The sequence below is a fragment of the Oryzias latipes genome, chromosome 7, assembly GCF_053564925.1.
Source record: "Oryzias latipes strain Hd-rR chromosome 7, Olatipes_Hd-rR_3.1".
Taxonomy (NCBI): Eukaryota; Metazoa; Chordata; class Actinopteri; order Beloniformes; family Adrianichthyidae; genus Oryzias; species Oryzias latipes.
This window is the reverse complement of record NC_136243.1, coordinates 32,977,026-32,993,815: the sequence shown is the minus strand read 5'-3', so window position 1 is coordinate 32,993,815 and position 16,790 is coordinate 32,977,026. Positions and strand designations below refer to the sequence as shown.

At 42.5% G+C, this 16,790-nt stretch overlaps 1 protein-coding gene and 1 long non-coding RNA gene across 2 annotated transcripts; one reads left to right on the top strand and one right to left on the bottom strand.

Moving 5' to 3' along the window:
* The first annotated feature begins 341 nt into the window (after positions 1–341).
* LOC144993842 (uncharacterized) lies at positions 342–2,623 on the top strand. The gene is made up of 3 exons (XR_013657104.1): positions 342–1,797; positions 1,890–2,062; positions 2,141–2,623. It is a non-coding gene; the product is annotated as an uncharacterized LOC144993842 (long non-coding RNA).
* An 8,505-nt stretch (positions 2,624–11,128) lies between these two features.
* Positions 11,129–14,695, bottom strand: LOC101168116 (keratin, type II cytoskeletal 8-like). Its single transcript, XM_004070276.4, has 9 exons — positions 13,922–14,695; positions 12,928–13,136; positions 12,775–12,835; positions 12,606–12,701; positions 12,338–12,502; positions 12,134–12,259; positions 11,818–12,038; positions 11,675–11,736; positions 11,129–11,588 (listed from the first exon to the last, which is right to left on the bottom strand). Exons 1-9 carry the CDS (start codon positions 14,384–14,386, stop codon positions 11,413–11,415), a joined length of 1,581 nt encoding a protein of 526 aa, XP_004070324.1. The 5' UTR covers positions 14,387–14,695; the 3' UTR covers positions 11,129–11,412.
* Positions 14,696–16,790: the final 2,095 nt, after the last annotated feature.

Genomic DNA, 16,790 nt, shown 5'->3' with positions numbered 1-16,790 from the left:
CTAATTTTTCTTCTCTGAAGTAGAGATCGATATAGAACATGACAATTTAAATTTCCAATTCATAAATGTTTTTAAAATATTTATTTTATATTATTTATTTAATATTGAGTTTGATTCAATATTTTCTTAGCTAACTGTATTTTTGCCATGCTTATGGTCTTTTATTTTTTGTGTTCTGATAACTTTTATAATGCTGTTCAGACATCTTTTGTATCCACTTCTTAATTTCAATGACAATAAAACATTTCAGTTGACAAAGACAAACAAAGTTCTGTTGTGACTATGGGGGGGGGGGGGGGGCGCCTGGGGAGGGTCTCGCCCGGGGAGTAATTCAGGGTAGAACCGCCACTGCCAGGCAGAGACGCTTAATGGGTTCTGTCATCTAACCTGTTGTTGGGGGTTTGCCGCCCCGCCCCTCCTCTTAGAAGTTGCGTTGTTTAAAGCTGACACCGCGGTCGCGTGTGGGCGGAGCTACGAGCTAACGTTATTGTCTGATCGCTGCATGTCTGTGTGTATCAATGCATGGTAGACACGGAGAATGTTGAGAGATCAGGTTTAATATTTTGGAGAGTTCTACTTGGTAATCATGTTTCCATGTTTGAGTTCATGAGATCATCCCAGAGAAAGTCTCTGCTTCAACTCCCGCAGGGAAAGCTGCGTGTGAATCTGACGCCCGTGTTTCCATCTCTCTGACAGTTTAAGCCAACGCCCCTCCTCCGCCTCCCTACCTGCTTTTCCTCTCTACCTGTTCATATCCTCTTTAGCTCAGAGTTGTTTTCCCCCGCGCTCCTCCAGTGTGTCCAACACAGAGAGTGCTAAATACGGTCATCATAGCAGCAGGTTGACACGGTAGTAGTCGGGGTGCTTTGGCGCAAGGACAGCACAGGGATGGAAGAGGTTATACATAGGTTATAGCGGGTTAAGAAAATGAATTGAAGAAGGCCGGTCCGCTGAAGAAGTATTCAATACTGTAATCCTTTTATTAATAGTCTGAACTATTTTTGATTTTGAGAAATGTTTTATTTTGCAAAATCACCGCATCGGGTACTTAATCAGTCCAGTAGGGGAAAAAAATCTACAAAAGCTGTATATTGTTGTTTCTCCCAATCATAGATAGATATGATTGTGCTTTTAGACTGGACAGGTAGCTGTGAAAAAGCCAGTCGAGTAATATCCCCTTTCTACATCTGTGATTTGTGAATGTGTAATTCATTTGACTTGATCTTTATCCGCGTGTATGACTTATGACCTGAATAATTATTGCGTTCGAACGGATTAATTATTGCGTTCGAACGACATAATTATTGCGTTCGCACGAGTTAATCATTTCGAGGGAACGGAATAGTATTTTGAGGGAACGCAATAGTATCTTGTGGGAACGGAATAGTATCTTGTGGGAACGGAATAGTATTTCGTGCCAACGACATAATAACCTGTGGGAACAAGATATTAATCTGTGGGAACAAGATATATTTTTATATCTTAATGTCAGGACACGGGCTCCGTATGAAATAAACCATTTAAAAAAAATAAATAAAAAAAATAAAACAGTCTCTGAATGTTTCTGTCTATGCAGTTTATATGCTGTTTAAGTTATGCAGCCCTAATTTAAATATTAAACATGTTTTTGGTCCCTACAGGGTTTAAAAAAGTATCATCAACAACTAAAAAATCAAGTAAATGAAATTGTAGAACTGATGAGAGGAGAACTGCCTGAACAGACAAGGACTACTCTTAGAGCACTGGTATCAATTGATGTCCATGCCAGGAATGTAGTCATGGATCTCATCGAGAAAGGTACTTACTGTGTTAAGATGTTTTTTAATGATGCAAAGCACTCAAGGAAAATGCACGTAGTTTACATGTACTGAATATGCCTGTTTTTATAGGTGTATCACATGAAATTGACGTTGAGTGGCTAGCTCAGCTTCGCTATTACTGGAGGAATGACAATGTTCGAGTCCACAGCATAAACTGTGATGTAAAATATGCCTATGAGGACCTGGAGAATTCACCTCGTCTAGTGATCACTGCTCTGACAGATAGATGCTACTGAAGCCTGGTAAAAACATTTGTTCACTGGCTTTTCATCCTCTCACTGGGACAGTACTGAGTACTCTAAAGCTTCACATTGTTTCAGATTGGAGCATTCCATGTGAACTTCGGTGGTGCTCCGGAGAGTCCGGCTGGGACAGGAAAGACGGAAACCACCAAAGACTTGGCCAAAGCTCTTGCTGTTCAGTGTGTGGTCTTCAACTGTTCCGAAGTTATCTCGCTATGGAAAAAGTAAACAACTAACTGGAAAAAACAACCTTTTTGATTGTTGTATCATTGCTTGTACCAGTAATGTTAATGTACTATTACTCGCAGTTCTTTAAAGGTGTAGCTTCAACTGGAGCCTGGGCATTCCTTGATGAATTCAAACGCATTGAGCTGAAGCTCCTATCTGTAGTGGCCCAACAGGTTCTCTGCATTCAGAGGGCCATCATGCACAAAGTGGAGTACTTTAACTTTGAAGGAACTATGCTCAAACTGAATCCCAACTGCTTTGTGTACATCACAATGAATCCTACCTATGCAGGACGTTCAGAACTCCCAGACAACCTCAAGGTATAAGGAGATAACACAGCATTTACAGTTTTTTTTTTTTTTTTGGGGGGGGGGGGGGGATATTTTGTACATTTTGATGTTTTGCACAGTAGCATTTTTTTCTTTCTAGTATTTGTTGTAATATTGTACTGTTCAAATGATTGACAAACATCATCATCCAATCAGCGTTGTCCCGTAGTACCTGCCTCTTGTGGTTTAGAAATGTTTTTTTAATTTTTAATATTTCATTTTGTTTTCTTAAATGTTCTGAAATGTTTTTTCATTTTTGCTTTTTAAATTTTTGTATCTGAAATTTTGTTTTGTTTTCTAAAATGTCGTTGTGATCTTGTAGATTTTTCGAGTAATCTGTTGAATGATTTGCACTTCAGGGCCACCGTATCTGTCTGCGAAGACCAAAGCTGAGAGTAATGTACATTGTGTGAAATTATAAAGGTTTTATTGAAAGGAGTGGCAGTGTTTGTTACGGTTTCTGTTTCTTTACCTTTGTGTTTGGGTTCCTTTTGTTCTGGAATGATTTCAGTTCACGTCCTGTTTTATTTTGAAAGGTTCCTGTGTTTGGTTTGTTTAGTTTTAGTTATTAAAGATCCTGTTCCCCTGCAACCTCCTGCCTCCTCTCTTCTCTGCGCCTGGTTGCGTCCCTCCCATTCCCCCCGAAACATTATGGAGCAGCCAAATCAGTACCCAGCAGAGAGGGACATGCTACATTTTGGAGCATTCTGCCAGGAGGCAGACGAAAACCAGCCGGACGAGTTCCTCTATGAGGGACATGCGACTCCTGGAGGCCTACTGCCTGCAGGCAGAGAGGACCAGATTCCACTGGCCCCAGTTCCCCAGCTCCGTTTTTGAGGGGAGTCACCTGGCTGTGAGGGGGGGTCGCCGTCATCGCCACCACCCCCGTCGACGTTCCTCTCCTGTTCTTGTGGTGGAGCCGGACGCACTCCAAGGGGCCCTCTTCCTCAACCCAGCTGATCAGGACATGTGGCTGTGGAATGCCTATTGCCAGGAGGAGGAGATGACAGACTTGGCTGACTGGTTCCAGTGTCCCACCTCCGTTTTTGACGGGAGTCGTCTGGCTGTAAGAAGGGGCCGCCGTCGTCGCCGCCGCCCTTCACGACTACCCGTCTTGGTTCCGGAGGTGGACCTGGAAGCACCACGACCCGTTCCTGCTCCGAGGAGGGTGCCGGACCCACCACGACCCGTTCCGGCTCCGAGGAGAGTGTCGGACCCACCACGACCCGTTCCGGCTCCGAGGAGGGTGTCGGTCGCACCCCGTCCCGTTCCTGCTCCCAGGAGGGTCCTGGACAGGGGGATGGCAGACCGGAGGGAATCGGAGACACCTCAACCCCTTCCCGCACCAGACGTCTGGCCCGAGCCCCCTGCGCCAGACTTCTGGCCCGAGCCCCCTGCGCCAGACGTCTGGCCCGAGCCCCCTGCACCAGATGTCTGGCCCGAGCCCCCTGCCGCGGACCCTGAGCCCGAGCCCCCTGCCGCGGACCCTGAGCCCGAGCCGCCTGCCGCGGACCCCGAGCCGCCTGCCGCGGACCCTGAGCCACCTGCCGCGGACCCTGAGCCCGAGCCGCCTGCTCCAGACGCGGTCTCCGAGCCGCCTGCTCCAGACGCGGTTTCCGAGCTGCCTGCTCCAGACGCGGTCTCCGAGCCGCCAGCTCCAGACGCGGTCTCTGAGCCGCCAGCTCCAGACTCTGAGCCCGAGCCGCCAGCCATTTGCTGGTCGGACTGTCAATGCCGGACGGCGCTGCCTCCCGGCCGCCCTCCGGACCCGCCTCGCCGGACAGAGCGGCCTCCCGGCCGCCCTCCGGACCCGCCTCGCCGGACAGAGCGGCCTCCCGGCCGCCCTCCGGACCCGCCTCGCCGGACAGAGCGGCCTCCAGGTAGTCCTCCGGAGCCATCTCAACAGACTGCTGTTGGCCCTTGGGTTAAACTTTCGGGCCCCCTTCTCCCTGGGTTTCGTTTGTGGAACCTCGGTGCTGTTCCTTGAGGGGGGGGTTATGTTACGGTTTCTGTTTCTTTACCTTTGTGTTTGGGTTCCTTTTGTTCTGGCATGATTTCAGTTCACGTCCTGTTTTATTTTGAAAGGTTCCTGTGTTAGACATTGGTTGTGAGTTTTACTTTGGTTCTCCTCTGTCCTGAGTGTTTCCACCCGTGTCTCGTTTGTCTGCATGTATTTAAGTCTTGTCATTCCCTTCCTCCTGGGCTGCTCCATAATGTTACGGGGGGAATGGGAGGGACGTACCCAGGCGCAGAGAGGAGAGGAGAGGAGAGGAGAGGAGAGGAGAGGAGAGGAGAGGAGAGGAGAGGAGAGGAGAGGAGAGGAGAGGAGAGGAGAGGAGAGGAGAGGAGGCAGGAGGTTGCAGGGGAACAGGATCTTTAATAACTAAACAAACCAAAAACCACTGCAGAGCAGGCTAGAAACACTCAAAACTTGAAACTCGAAATGCACTGGAACAGGGAAACATTAACCTATGGAGCAGCCAAGGAGTAAGGGAATGACAAGACTTAAATACATGCAGACAAACGAGACACAGGTGGAAACACTCAGGACAGAAGAGAACCAAAGTAAAACTCACAACCAATGTCTAACACAGGAACCTTTCAAAATAAAACAGGACGTGAACTGAAATCATGCCAGAACAAAAGGAACCCAAGAGAGAGGGAGAAGAACATAGTGATAGGCAGTTGTTGTCGCTCTTTTTTCTACTGTTTTTCTTTCTATTTTAGAGAAACTCGAAAATGCAAGAGAATTTTTACGTACGTACTGTAATTTTGGCAAGCTGTTTTACGTACGTGTACATATTAAACTGCAACGTTATTGACGCACAGGTAGAGAAGAAGCGGAGTGACTTTTTAACCAATCAGAATGCAGAACACAATGCACGATGCAAATCCGTGAAGTAGGGGAACGATGAAAAGTAAACCGCGTTATAGCAAGGGATCACTGTATACAAATAAAATTGAATTGAATTGGCCCAATGTACCAAGGAGCAATTTTGGTTCGTTTTAAGATAGTATATTTAATAAAACCTCTCTTTTGTTGACACCTAGTCATTAATAGGGAGCATGCTTGTAGCATGTGTTGTGTTTTATATTTAGGTTGTGTTCTTGATCATATAATATTTGATCGTCATTTTAGATTTATTCATTGCTGCTGTTCTAAAAACGTAACTGTTTGTGAGATACAAAAATAAAAGCAGAATGAAAAAAAAAAATGAAATCTGATTCCTCAATTCTGGTTTTTGTAGAACAAAAAACATTTATGGCGTAAACTTGTATAGCACTTTTCTACCTTGCTGAATGGCCCAAAGCACTTTACATTCACGACTTCACCCATTCACACACTGGTGGCGGCTCCGCTGCCAGACACTGGCGCCAACCTTCCACCAGAGGCAAGGTGGGGTTCAGTGTCTTGCCCAAGGACACTTTGACACATGGGAGTGCAAGGTGTGAATCAAACCTGCAATATTATGATCAGGGGTCGACCGTACTACCGCTGCCCCACGGCCGCCCGTTATTTATGCACCTTTTTCTACTAGAATGCTGCGAGCACTTAACATGCAAGGGGAAATTTTGGCTGTCCTATGGACATTGTCTTTTTTTGACCCTCCAGATCCTGCGGGCTGGAGGGGAAACGGTTTTGGCTAGTCTTGCTAGTAGTCCTGGGCAAAACAATGGAGGCCTGCCCCCAAATACTTGAAGTCTGCATAGATACAAGAACATAATATATAATTTTTGTTACTTTACTAACTATAAACCTGGGTTTACACTGGATCAAGTACAGCCTTGGTGCGGCCGCCAGAGTCTTTATGTAATTTGAAAAATGGGAGAGGTGCTCGTATCCTCTCCGGTCCAGCCCTCTGGCGCTTTGAATCCATTTCGTTGGCTTTCAATTTTGGCCGGACGTCGTAGCAGCCGGCTACGGGAGTTGGGGCAAAATAAGCGACCTAAACCGTGAAACATGCAAGCCAGTGTAAAGTGTATCAGGTCCATTTTTCACAATAAAACCTATTTCAGGGATCCAGACTGCGACCATTTGGTCGCATTTTGCGACCAAAATTTGAGAGTATGCGACTGAATTTTACACCCAGTCGCACATGTGCGACCAGTAAATTTGCCTCCCCCACCCTCCTTATTTTTTATACATTAAACGTGGAAGGGGCACGTCAATGATCTCTGAAATGAGCAATGAAATCATCAATGAGACGCGAGCGCACACGCACGCAGACTAGGGATGGGTATCGTTAAGGTTTTAACGGTACTACTACTCTTATCGATACTGCTTATCGATCCGGTATTTTAACGGTACTCTTATCGATACTTTCTGAGGACAAAAAATAAATAAATAACAAATTAAGAACAAAAAGTGTTTTATTTCCTCATTATGTAACACTTTTTTTAACAAAAAAATTTACTTTATACATGAGAATGTTCCAGACAGGATATTCATTTAAATTATTTAATCTAATTTCTAATCTATTTGTATTCTTTATGAGAGTGATGTTTCCTTTGATCTTTTGTCCATTTTCCACAACCTTGAATAGACTTTTCTGTCTGTCAAACACCAGAGTTAAGTGAGATGATGGAAACAAATTCACTTTGATGCAGACTCCTTTCTATTTATTTATTTTTGTTTAAATCCAGTAAACCCAATAAATGATATTAATTTTACGGATAGTAACTATCATCAGTCATTAATTATTATTAAGTATTAGGAAGCAGCTGATAGTTTGTGACGGGTCTGGAATCATAGGCGGTGAATCTAAGCCACGCCTCTCTACCTGTTAGTTTTGTGTAGAACACGCCGCCCCAGCGTGTTCTACACAAACAGTGCAACAAAGGTTCATCGTAGCAGCAAGGTGACGGCATGGTAGGGGCTCCTTCATGCAAACTTCATTAATTTTACGCAGAAACGGGTATTCTTAGTCTACGGCGCTCACGTGTCCCCTACGAGATCGCCACTGAATGTGTGTGCGCTGCCTTGTCTTGTGTGTGTGAGCGCGCGGCGCGTGCCATCTGAACAACAGCCCCGCCCCCCGTGCACACAAATAGGCAGACAGAGCTCTCCGCTTCAACGAGAATACCGAAATTAATATCATCATTAATTGGACACAAAAAAAAAAAAGAAAAAGCGACTTCTCCAGTACCGATAGCAGAACCGTTCAGGTCAGATCTGAACGATACTGCGGTCTTGAAGAATGTGGCCCCGGGGCTGGTTCAATACCGGGGCACTGTACCCATCCCTAACGCAGACAGACACACACACTCGCGCGAATACTCATGAGACTGGAGCACACGCGAGCGCACACTCGCGTGTCATTGAGTGATGCCTGAGGCGACCAATGCGTGTGAGAAGAATAGGGAAAGTCACTGCAAGTGGCTAAAATATGTAGAGGGGCGGGGCCAAGAGATAATCGAGTGTGCGTAAACATCTGTGGGAAGGAAACGGAGACAAATATCATCACAACCTGATATGTGCGTCTGAGCTATGAGCAAGCGAACTATTGATTCGTTCTTTCGACCTGCGGCTAGTGTACCAGTGCCAGAGTGTACAGCAGGGGTCTCAAACTCGCGAAGCAAACCACGGTTCTCATGATGCACGGCTGTTACGGCAGCACACCGCTCCCGCGGGAGATGGTCAGCTGAGGAGAATAAATGTCCCACACCTACATGCGTATTCATGCTCTAACATTAAACACGTGTGAGCGACAACACAATTTAGTCTAAGACACATTTAAAACACGTGGGGAAAATGCAACGATAGACGTGTTTAAGACTGAAGGAGAACAGGAATTAGGAGTTGTCCTTAACATTCAATTTAGTTTTAATATGCCTCTCCCCCTAAGTATGATCTGTGATATTACATCTTTTATAATTATTTTAATGTTTTTTAATGTATGTAGCATTTTTATAATCAGTTGGTATTTTTTAATTATTTTAATTGATCAGTGAACTACAAAAAACCCATCAGGACACATGTCCCATAATGCATTGTTTTGTAGTCAGTAGGGCAGCTTTCAGTCAGTTCAGTACTAAATTTCCAGCTGCGTTCGCTCAGGTTGGGGTCTTGCTCCCACCCCTTCTCGTGATATTTTTGTTTTGATTGACAGGTGATGTTAGAGCAAAAACAAAAATATGTCTCACACCAGGTGATCTGCGCAGCGTTGTGTCCATCTGGGTGATCTCAAATTATTGTGCATCTTGGCTGCACCTATTTGGTGTCGCCAACATGAATTTCCATTCCCTAATGTTTACATACATTTAAGTATTGTATGAAACTGTGAAATGACCGAAAGGTTACTACGGTAATCACTTGTTACTAAAAACTTTTTTTATTCTAAATGTATGGTATTTTGTTTACTATTTGTACTGTCATGACAGCGATGGTGCTGTCAGTTTACCTCGTTGTTGCATCTTCAAAAGTGTAGAATAAAATGTGACAATGAATTTGAAACAGCACATTGTAATTTCTGCATCTATTAATAAAGTATTTATTAGTAATACAGTGGAAATTAGTAGATTTGGTTGGCATGTTGATTTACGGTATGTGCCCCTAAATTTTCTGGTTATGCCCCTAAAATTTTCAGTTGGGGGCCACTGTGCTCCTAGTGAAAAAAGTTAGTCTGGAGCCCTGTATTTTCCGCTGTACTCTCTATGTTTTCACTGTGGTGTAAACATTGTAGGAGAGAGTCATATCGGTTGACGAGATCACAGAGGTCCAGAACCATCCCATTCTTTATGACTTTACAAGAATTTCTGACCAATCAGAATCCACCTTCATATCCATGTCTGTGATTGGCTGGCTTTTGTTGCACATTTGTAGCTCTGCGTCCTGCTCTGTTTCGAGAGAATTTCAAAACAATGAGTGTTACGCTTTGAATAATGGCACAAAAATGACTCCATAGACGAGGGTTTTGTAAGCTTCTTGCATGCCCAGAAAAGGTTTATCTTTTTTGTTTGGCCCATATTTAGCCATAAGGACAGTTGCCTAGGCTTAACCAATGACTGGAGTGTGGCTTAAGGGCACCAAATGACAGTAACCCCTGTACGTCATACTGTAAGTGTGTGCAACTTCCATTAGCCTCACAAAAACATACCGATACACTTATCACATGCATGACAACAGTAGGCTCCATTTTTAACAAGAGTCAAGGAAACTGCAAGATACACCTGAGCTCCCCTTAAGATGAACCGGCCGCTCCTCTCTACGACCCTTCATAGGCCTGGACAACGCATCCATCCAGAATGCCTATGACACGTTACGTACACGTTAAGAGGCAATTAGGAGACTTCTTAGATTTTGGCAGGTTGAGAAGAAACTCTTAGACGCCTTGAACCAAACAAGTCCATCAAGGGATATGGATACCCTCTGGGTTAGACGAAGAAGCCCTCAGAGATTCCCCTAAACCAAGTAAAAAGCATCGTGGAGACATTCCAGGTAAAAAGGTTTCAGAAACCTTTCGAAGACCCAATGTAACAAAAAATCTTTGAAGTGTAGCTGAGAAAACCCTCAGAACAAACAGGAATGTCCTGCAGAAGCAACCTAGACTGGACATGACATTGGCTTGCATCGGTTACTGAGGTCTGGTGTGGCTCAGACACCAATGGAACCAGCTGATGTCACGGGGAGCGGATGAGGGAGTACCCAGGCGCAGAGAGGAGAGGAGGCAGGAAGATGCAGGGAATAGGGTTTAATAACAAAACTAAAGACAAAAACAAGACCACTGCATACGGCAGGCAAAACTCGAAACACTAGAAATGTACTAAGCTCAGAAACCAGGGAAGAATACAATATGGACCAGCACAGGAGGAAGGGAAAGACAGGACTTAAATACATACAAGGCAACAAGACACAGGTGGAAACACTCAGGACTGATGGGGCAAGGTAAAACTCAAAACAACAAAACAGGAAATACTACAAAATAAAACAGGAAACCCAGGAACAAAACACAAAGGAACTGAAACCGTTACAGCTGAAGAAGACACTGCAGTATTTTTGCCGTTATTTTGAAGATGCAGTTAAATTTAAATGCCTTTAGGGACTCAAGAATGTTAAATTTTAATTATTAAAAAGAAAATAACTTACTAGACTTTAACTTGGTTAAATGAGAATAAAAGCTGCAAGGCATAAATGGTAAGTGGCGTGTACTTATATGGCCATTTACTACCTTCCTTGACGGCTCAAGGTGCTCTATAGTCACAGCCCTATTCACTCATGCACATACTGATTGTGGGGCTAACTTCTAACCACCAAGGACACTTTGACATATGGGCGGGCAAGATAGGAACCGAACCAACGATCTTCCTATAGAGGCCGATCGCTCTACCTCTGCACCATGGTTACCCATAAACTTGTTAAATTGTTTATTTTCTTTTAATTTTTTTTACAAAATAAACACATTTCACATGACTAATAATTCTCACACAAATTGGAAACAAATGTTTTGTTATTTTTGTTTAGACAGTTTCATTTATTCTCATTTGCATGAAACAAAAACAAGGCAACAAGTAACTGTGAAAGCTGGAAGATTTATTTCAGGTGTTTCAGTGGTACATTTCATCATAAATCACTAAGTACCAGTCAGGCTTTCACATTGTTTTTATCATTTGTGGTACAGGAAGAACTATGTCCAAAGAAACCATTTATTTCCTTTTTCCTGAACACCAGGCTGACTGTTCTTTATCAAATGATTTCGGGTATAGCTGGTCAAGAAATGATATGAAGACATGTTGAGTTTGTGAAAGCTTGATTGGGACAAGCAGGGTGAAAGGAGACGATGAATGCAGACATTTTTAGTAATGACGAGTATTGGCGATCATAGTGGTGCTTTTTGAGCTGAGGCTGCTGGTGCTCATGGAACTCCTGGCACCATATCCTCCGGCTCCTCCAATGGCAGGGCCGACAAACCCAGCATCGTAGAAGTTCATGCCTGATTCTCCAAAGCCAGTGCTCAAACCTGAACCACCCACTGGTGACAAAAGCAGCACAAAATTGGAGGATTTTCTGATCTTTCTCAAATTAAATTCATACAGTTAGTTACATGTCCATACATACCACCACTACTGGAGCTTGAAGACGTCACCCGGATGTTGGCGGTGCCACAACCAGAGGCAATCCTACAGCAAGAATGGAGGAGACATTTTAGCTGTTGATGTATAAAATCCTGCACTGTTTCCGTCTGTGGGAACTAGCTTTACCTTAGCTCTTCTCCTTCCAGAAGCTTCTTGTAGGTGGCAATCTCAATGTCCAGAGCCAGCTTGACGTTCATGAGCTCCTGGTACTCACGGATCTGGCGGGCCATGTCCTGTTTGGCTTTCTGCAAGGCCTCTTCAAGGTCCTTGACTCGGAGCTTGGCGTCCTTTACTGCCATCTCTCCACGCTCCTCTGCCTCTGCGATCTGGTTCTCCAGGTTAGAACGCTAGGTGGTGGAAAAGTAGGAAGAAGCAGTGTGGGTCTAAGTCATTTTCTTGTTAAGCAAAGCTGTACCACAGACTACAGACTAAGTGTTGTTACCTGTCCCTTGACAGCCTGAATTTCATTCTGGATGCGGCTGATCATGCGGTTGATCTCAGCAATCTCGCTCTTGGTGTTGCGAAGGTCATCTCCAGCCTGAGTTGCAGAAACCTGCATCTCCTGGAACTGAGAAGCAGAAATTGGAAATAGCTGTTAAACTACTGAACTCAGCTTGGTGATTTTCCCATTACAGTCTCTGCTAACCTTTTGCTGGTACCACTTCTCAGCTTCAGCTCGGCTGTTGTTGGCAATCTCCTCATACTGAGCTCTGACTTCAGCCACAATAGCGTCCATGTCCAAGTGGCGGCTGTTGTCCATCTCCACAATGACTGAGGTGTCCTTGATCTGTCCCTGAAGCTCAGAAAGTTCCTGTGGAGTGAATATATTGGGTTAATTTTCAAGGATTATTCGACAGAGTTCAGACTAATGTCTGTGGGAACACGTCTAGGTTTCTGTGGGTTTTGGGACCTACCATTTCGTAGATACTTCTGAGGAAGTTAATTTCTTCTTGAAGAGCAACTAGCCTGGCCTCCAGCTCAATTTTGCCCATGTAGGCGGCATCTACATCCTGAAAGAGGAAAGGTGGTCATAAAGGGCAAAGAGAATTGCAAAAGCTAATAATCAGCAAATTTCTTCTTTACTTTCTTGAGGATCACAAATTCATTCTCCACAGAGGCACGCTTGTTGATTTCATCTTCATATCTGATGGTGGAAAGAGGAGCAGATGGAAAATGATTGTATTGTTTTTGTCTACCTATGCAACCAATAAAGTTAGATTTTCCACTTGGACTCACTTCGTCTTGAAGTCCTCCACCAATCCCTGCATGTTCTTTACTTCTCCCTCCAGCTTGACCTTCTCGTTTCCGAGCCCATCCAGCTGTCTGCGGAGGTTGGCGATGTATGCCTCAAACATGGCGTCAATGTTGGAACGTGTAGTGGTCTGCTCCTGAAGGAAACTCCATTTGGTCTCCAGCATTTTGTTCTGCTGCTCCAGGAAGCGGACCTAAGAAATTTGTCACATTTAGATCGTCTGTCCACACAATTAAAATACTATACTTTTTTTTTTATCACATTTGCTTTTCATCAAATCATAAATATCTAACTGGTTGATGATGCTTTTGTGTTGGACTTTGTGTGAATAACCACAAAAAGCTTTCATCTTTAATTAGTAATTCCATTTTTTAAAGTAAATGAATTAAAACTTACATACAAGATACCAAAAATGTCCATGTTTAGATCCTAAAAATGTTTTTTTTTCTTATGTGAAACATTTGTGATGAAGGCCTAAATGAGACTTTTTCTGATCCAAACTAATTCATGTGACGAGGGGAGGTTCTACACCTCATAAATGTTATATGTTATATATAAATGTTTGATCTTATACACTATTGGAGAATGTCCTTGACTAAAAATGAACCTAATTATTGAAAATCGTTGTAATTAAAGCATTGTGTCTGCATGTATTTTCTATCATACAGTTTGAGATCCCTTGGGATGTTTCACTAAGTTAATGGTCTTTTGAATTTTTTAGCAGATAGACTTTTATCTTAGATCCAAGACTGGGCAGGTGAGTCCCCATTGTTGACTCTCTGTGAGGGGGAGTATCAGTTACTGTTTAATATTAAATGAGCTCAGTTGGTGCTTTGTAGAAAGTGTGCTGCAGCATTAGTTTACAGTGCCTCAATGCATTTAATTAAATTATACTAACTGGAACATTGTAAGATAAATTAGACTGGCATCTTTTAGTCAGATCTCACAAACATTGGACAGTAGAGGACATGAACTCACCTTGTCAATGAAGCTGGCGAAGCGGTTGTTCAGGACCTTGATCTGGTCTTTCTCCTGGCTACGGATAATCTGGATGTTGGGGTCGATGTCCATTTTGAGGGGGGCCAGCAGGCCCTGGTTGTACTGAACATTTGTGATTGTCGGCATTGCAGGACCTCCGACTCCAACTCCAAAGCCGGTATCAAAACCAAGTCTACCACCACCAAAACCGGCAACACTACCACTGCTAATGCGAATGCCAGAACCAACACCAAAGCTGGAAGCAGAACCAGAGCTGAATCCACCATCGGGCCTAAGCTTGAGGCCACTTGGAAAGCTAGCTACAGCTCTTGATCTGGTTGAAAAAGCAGATCTTGAGGAGAAGGATTGTCCTGCTCCAGCAAAACTGCGGCCACTGCTGAGAGCAGCACCTCCGCTCCCATAGTTGCTCCTGAGAGACTTCATGTTGACCGTCTGGACAGACATGGCTGTTTCTTCTTAAAGAGATGTGGAAAAAAAGGAGAGCAGAGACTGAGAGAGGTTTGGCAGAACAGTGGAGCACACTGAAAGGCGAGCCAAGTCCTGAGTGTCTCATCCAGTCTCAGTGGGGGTTTTATCCAGCCTCTTCGACTCCTCCCTAACTCACCTGTCACCCCCTGGATGGTCCGCTCTAAGCAGAAAGACCAGCTTAGAACGGCTCAGCCTGTTGGACAGAGAAAATAACTGATCTGCAAAAGAATGAAAAATATGCAAAAGAAAAACTCACGACCCAAAGGCAAGGAGGCAACAAATACTTCTGTCAAAGACAATTTAACATTTTTTGCTGAGGGCTTTCACTTAAAAGGGTGGGTCTGGGAGCTTCTTAAACCGTCATTCAGGGATTTTCCCAAGCGCTTGTAGCTTTAATTTAACTTTAAATTTAAAAAAAAATGGTCAAACCAATCTATATTTATATCTCATCCTTTGAAAATTAAAACAAAGTTATTGTACATTTTATAAATATTTAAGATTTATTTTTACGTCTTTGTCATCTAATAATTTCAATTATTTCTTTTTTATTGACAATTATGCATATGTTTTACAAAAAGGTCACAAATGGATCTCATCATAATTACACTTTGTTTTTTTGTCTATTTAATCCGATTAACCATTTTGTCCTTAATGTGAGACAGTAACATGTAGCTAAAATAAAATGATTCTAAAAAAAATCCAGTAAACATAGTGAACTTGTCTCTTTGTTACAAATTTCCTTCATGTAAGATGTATTTTTTGTTATGCTTTCATTGCTTTTCATTTGAATTTAAGCTATGCAAGTTTTTTATGTGTTTACAAGTTATATACAGTACATACATATTGTGTTTAATTTGCTCTTAAATTGTCCCTAATGTGAGACAGAAGGATCAAATAGATAAGATGTAACTAAAACCGAACGACTCTTAAGACAAAACAAATCTGGAAAACATGCTGAAGTTTTCTCTTTATATTGTTTCCCAACTTTTTTATTTAAAAGTCTCTTCATGTGAGATATATTTTCTTTCCTAGTTCAATAAAGTTCATAGTGTCTGAGTTTTATATATATTACATTTATTTATTTATATATATTATTTATTTATATTTGTCTAAAATTTTCTTTAATCTTTTCAGTGTTTCAATTAAGGTAACTGCTATGCAAGTTTTTTTTATGTATTGTCAAGTCATATATTTTTGCTCATTTACTCAGGTTAAAATTATTGTCCCTAATGTGGAACACAATAACCAAACAGATGACATTGTACTAAAGCAGAATGACTATTTAAAAGAAATCTGGTAAAATAATCTGCTCTTTGATTTGTTACCAAATGTACTTGCTTACAACTTTCTTAATGTAAGATTTATTTTTTTAATCATTTCATTGCTTTTCATTTAAATTTACTGCTGGTTTGCTGGTTGCAGGTTTTTCTAATTATGTTTCGAAAAGTCCTTCAGAATTAACATTTAGCCAGATTTACATTATTGTCTTTAAAGTATGGCACAATGACAAAAAGTACAACATTATTGACATCAAAGACTTGGTAGGTGAGAGTGTTTCTAGACAGAGGTGAAGAAGAAAGAAGATAAAAACAAAGAAAGGGTGAAGGCAGAGAAGAGGACAAACTGGTAAAAGCTGAAAAAGGAAGAATGTTGCAGAGAAGAAGTTGAAACAGGCTCTGGGTGGTCAGGAGGAACTCCCTGATGACGGGATAAATGCAACTAATGTGATCAGAAGGACAGGTAAGAGTGTGCTTAGTGTGGCATTGGAAAAGAAAGTTGAAAAGGGGACTTGGTGGTGGAATGAGGAATTGTAATTCAATTTTCAATTCAATTTTATTCATATAGCCCGATATTACAACACAGTTGTCTCAACGGGCTTCACACTAGTAACTGTACAAGACATAAAATCAGCCATAAAATACAACACCTAATTGCTAAACTACACTAAACAGACTAAACTAAACTAGACATCCCTGCCAGTAAACCCTCCATCTCGGTAAGAGATATTCTCCTAAAAAATAGATTCCGGAAAAAAAGAAGAAACCTCAGGGATGTGCACATGAAGGAGGAAATAGAGAAGAATTGACATGAAAGGCCAATTCAACATTTTCTACGGCAAACTCTAATACAAAGAAATACAAAAAACAAATTTTCAACATAACAGAAATTGTATTTAATTCACAAACAACGGGTGAAATAACGGTTTTAGACATATTTTGGCATGAACTCAAAAAACTGCTTTCATAACAATATTGCACATGGAAAAAAGGTCAAAGTTGAAATAGTATTGAATCTATGTTTTTTTGAAAGCATTTGTGGTATGTCGTACCGACAGCAACAGGATTGGATACTTCAGAGCAAAATACCATACATATATCTA

Bases quoted from the DNA above. Each gene is read 5' to 3' on its own strand.
- LOC101168116 (XM_004070276.4), bottom strand. From the start codon at position 14,386: ATGTCTGTCCAGACGGTCAACATGAAGTCTCTCAGGAGCAACTATGGG. The intron at 12,836-12,927 runs GTGAGTCCAAGT...TTCCACCATCAG, and splicing joins GTGGAGGACTTCAAGACGAA to ATATGAAGATGAAATCAACA. The intron at 12,702-12,774 runs GTAAAGAAGAAA...TTCCTCTTTCAG, and splicing joins AATTTGTGATCCTCAAGAAA to GATGTAGATGCCGCCTACAT.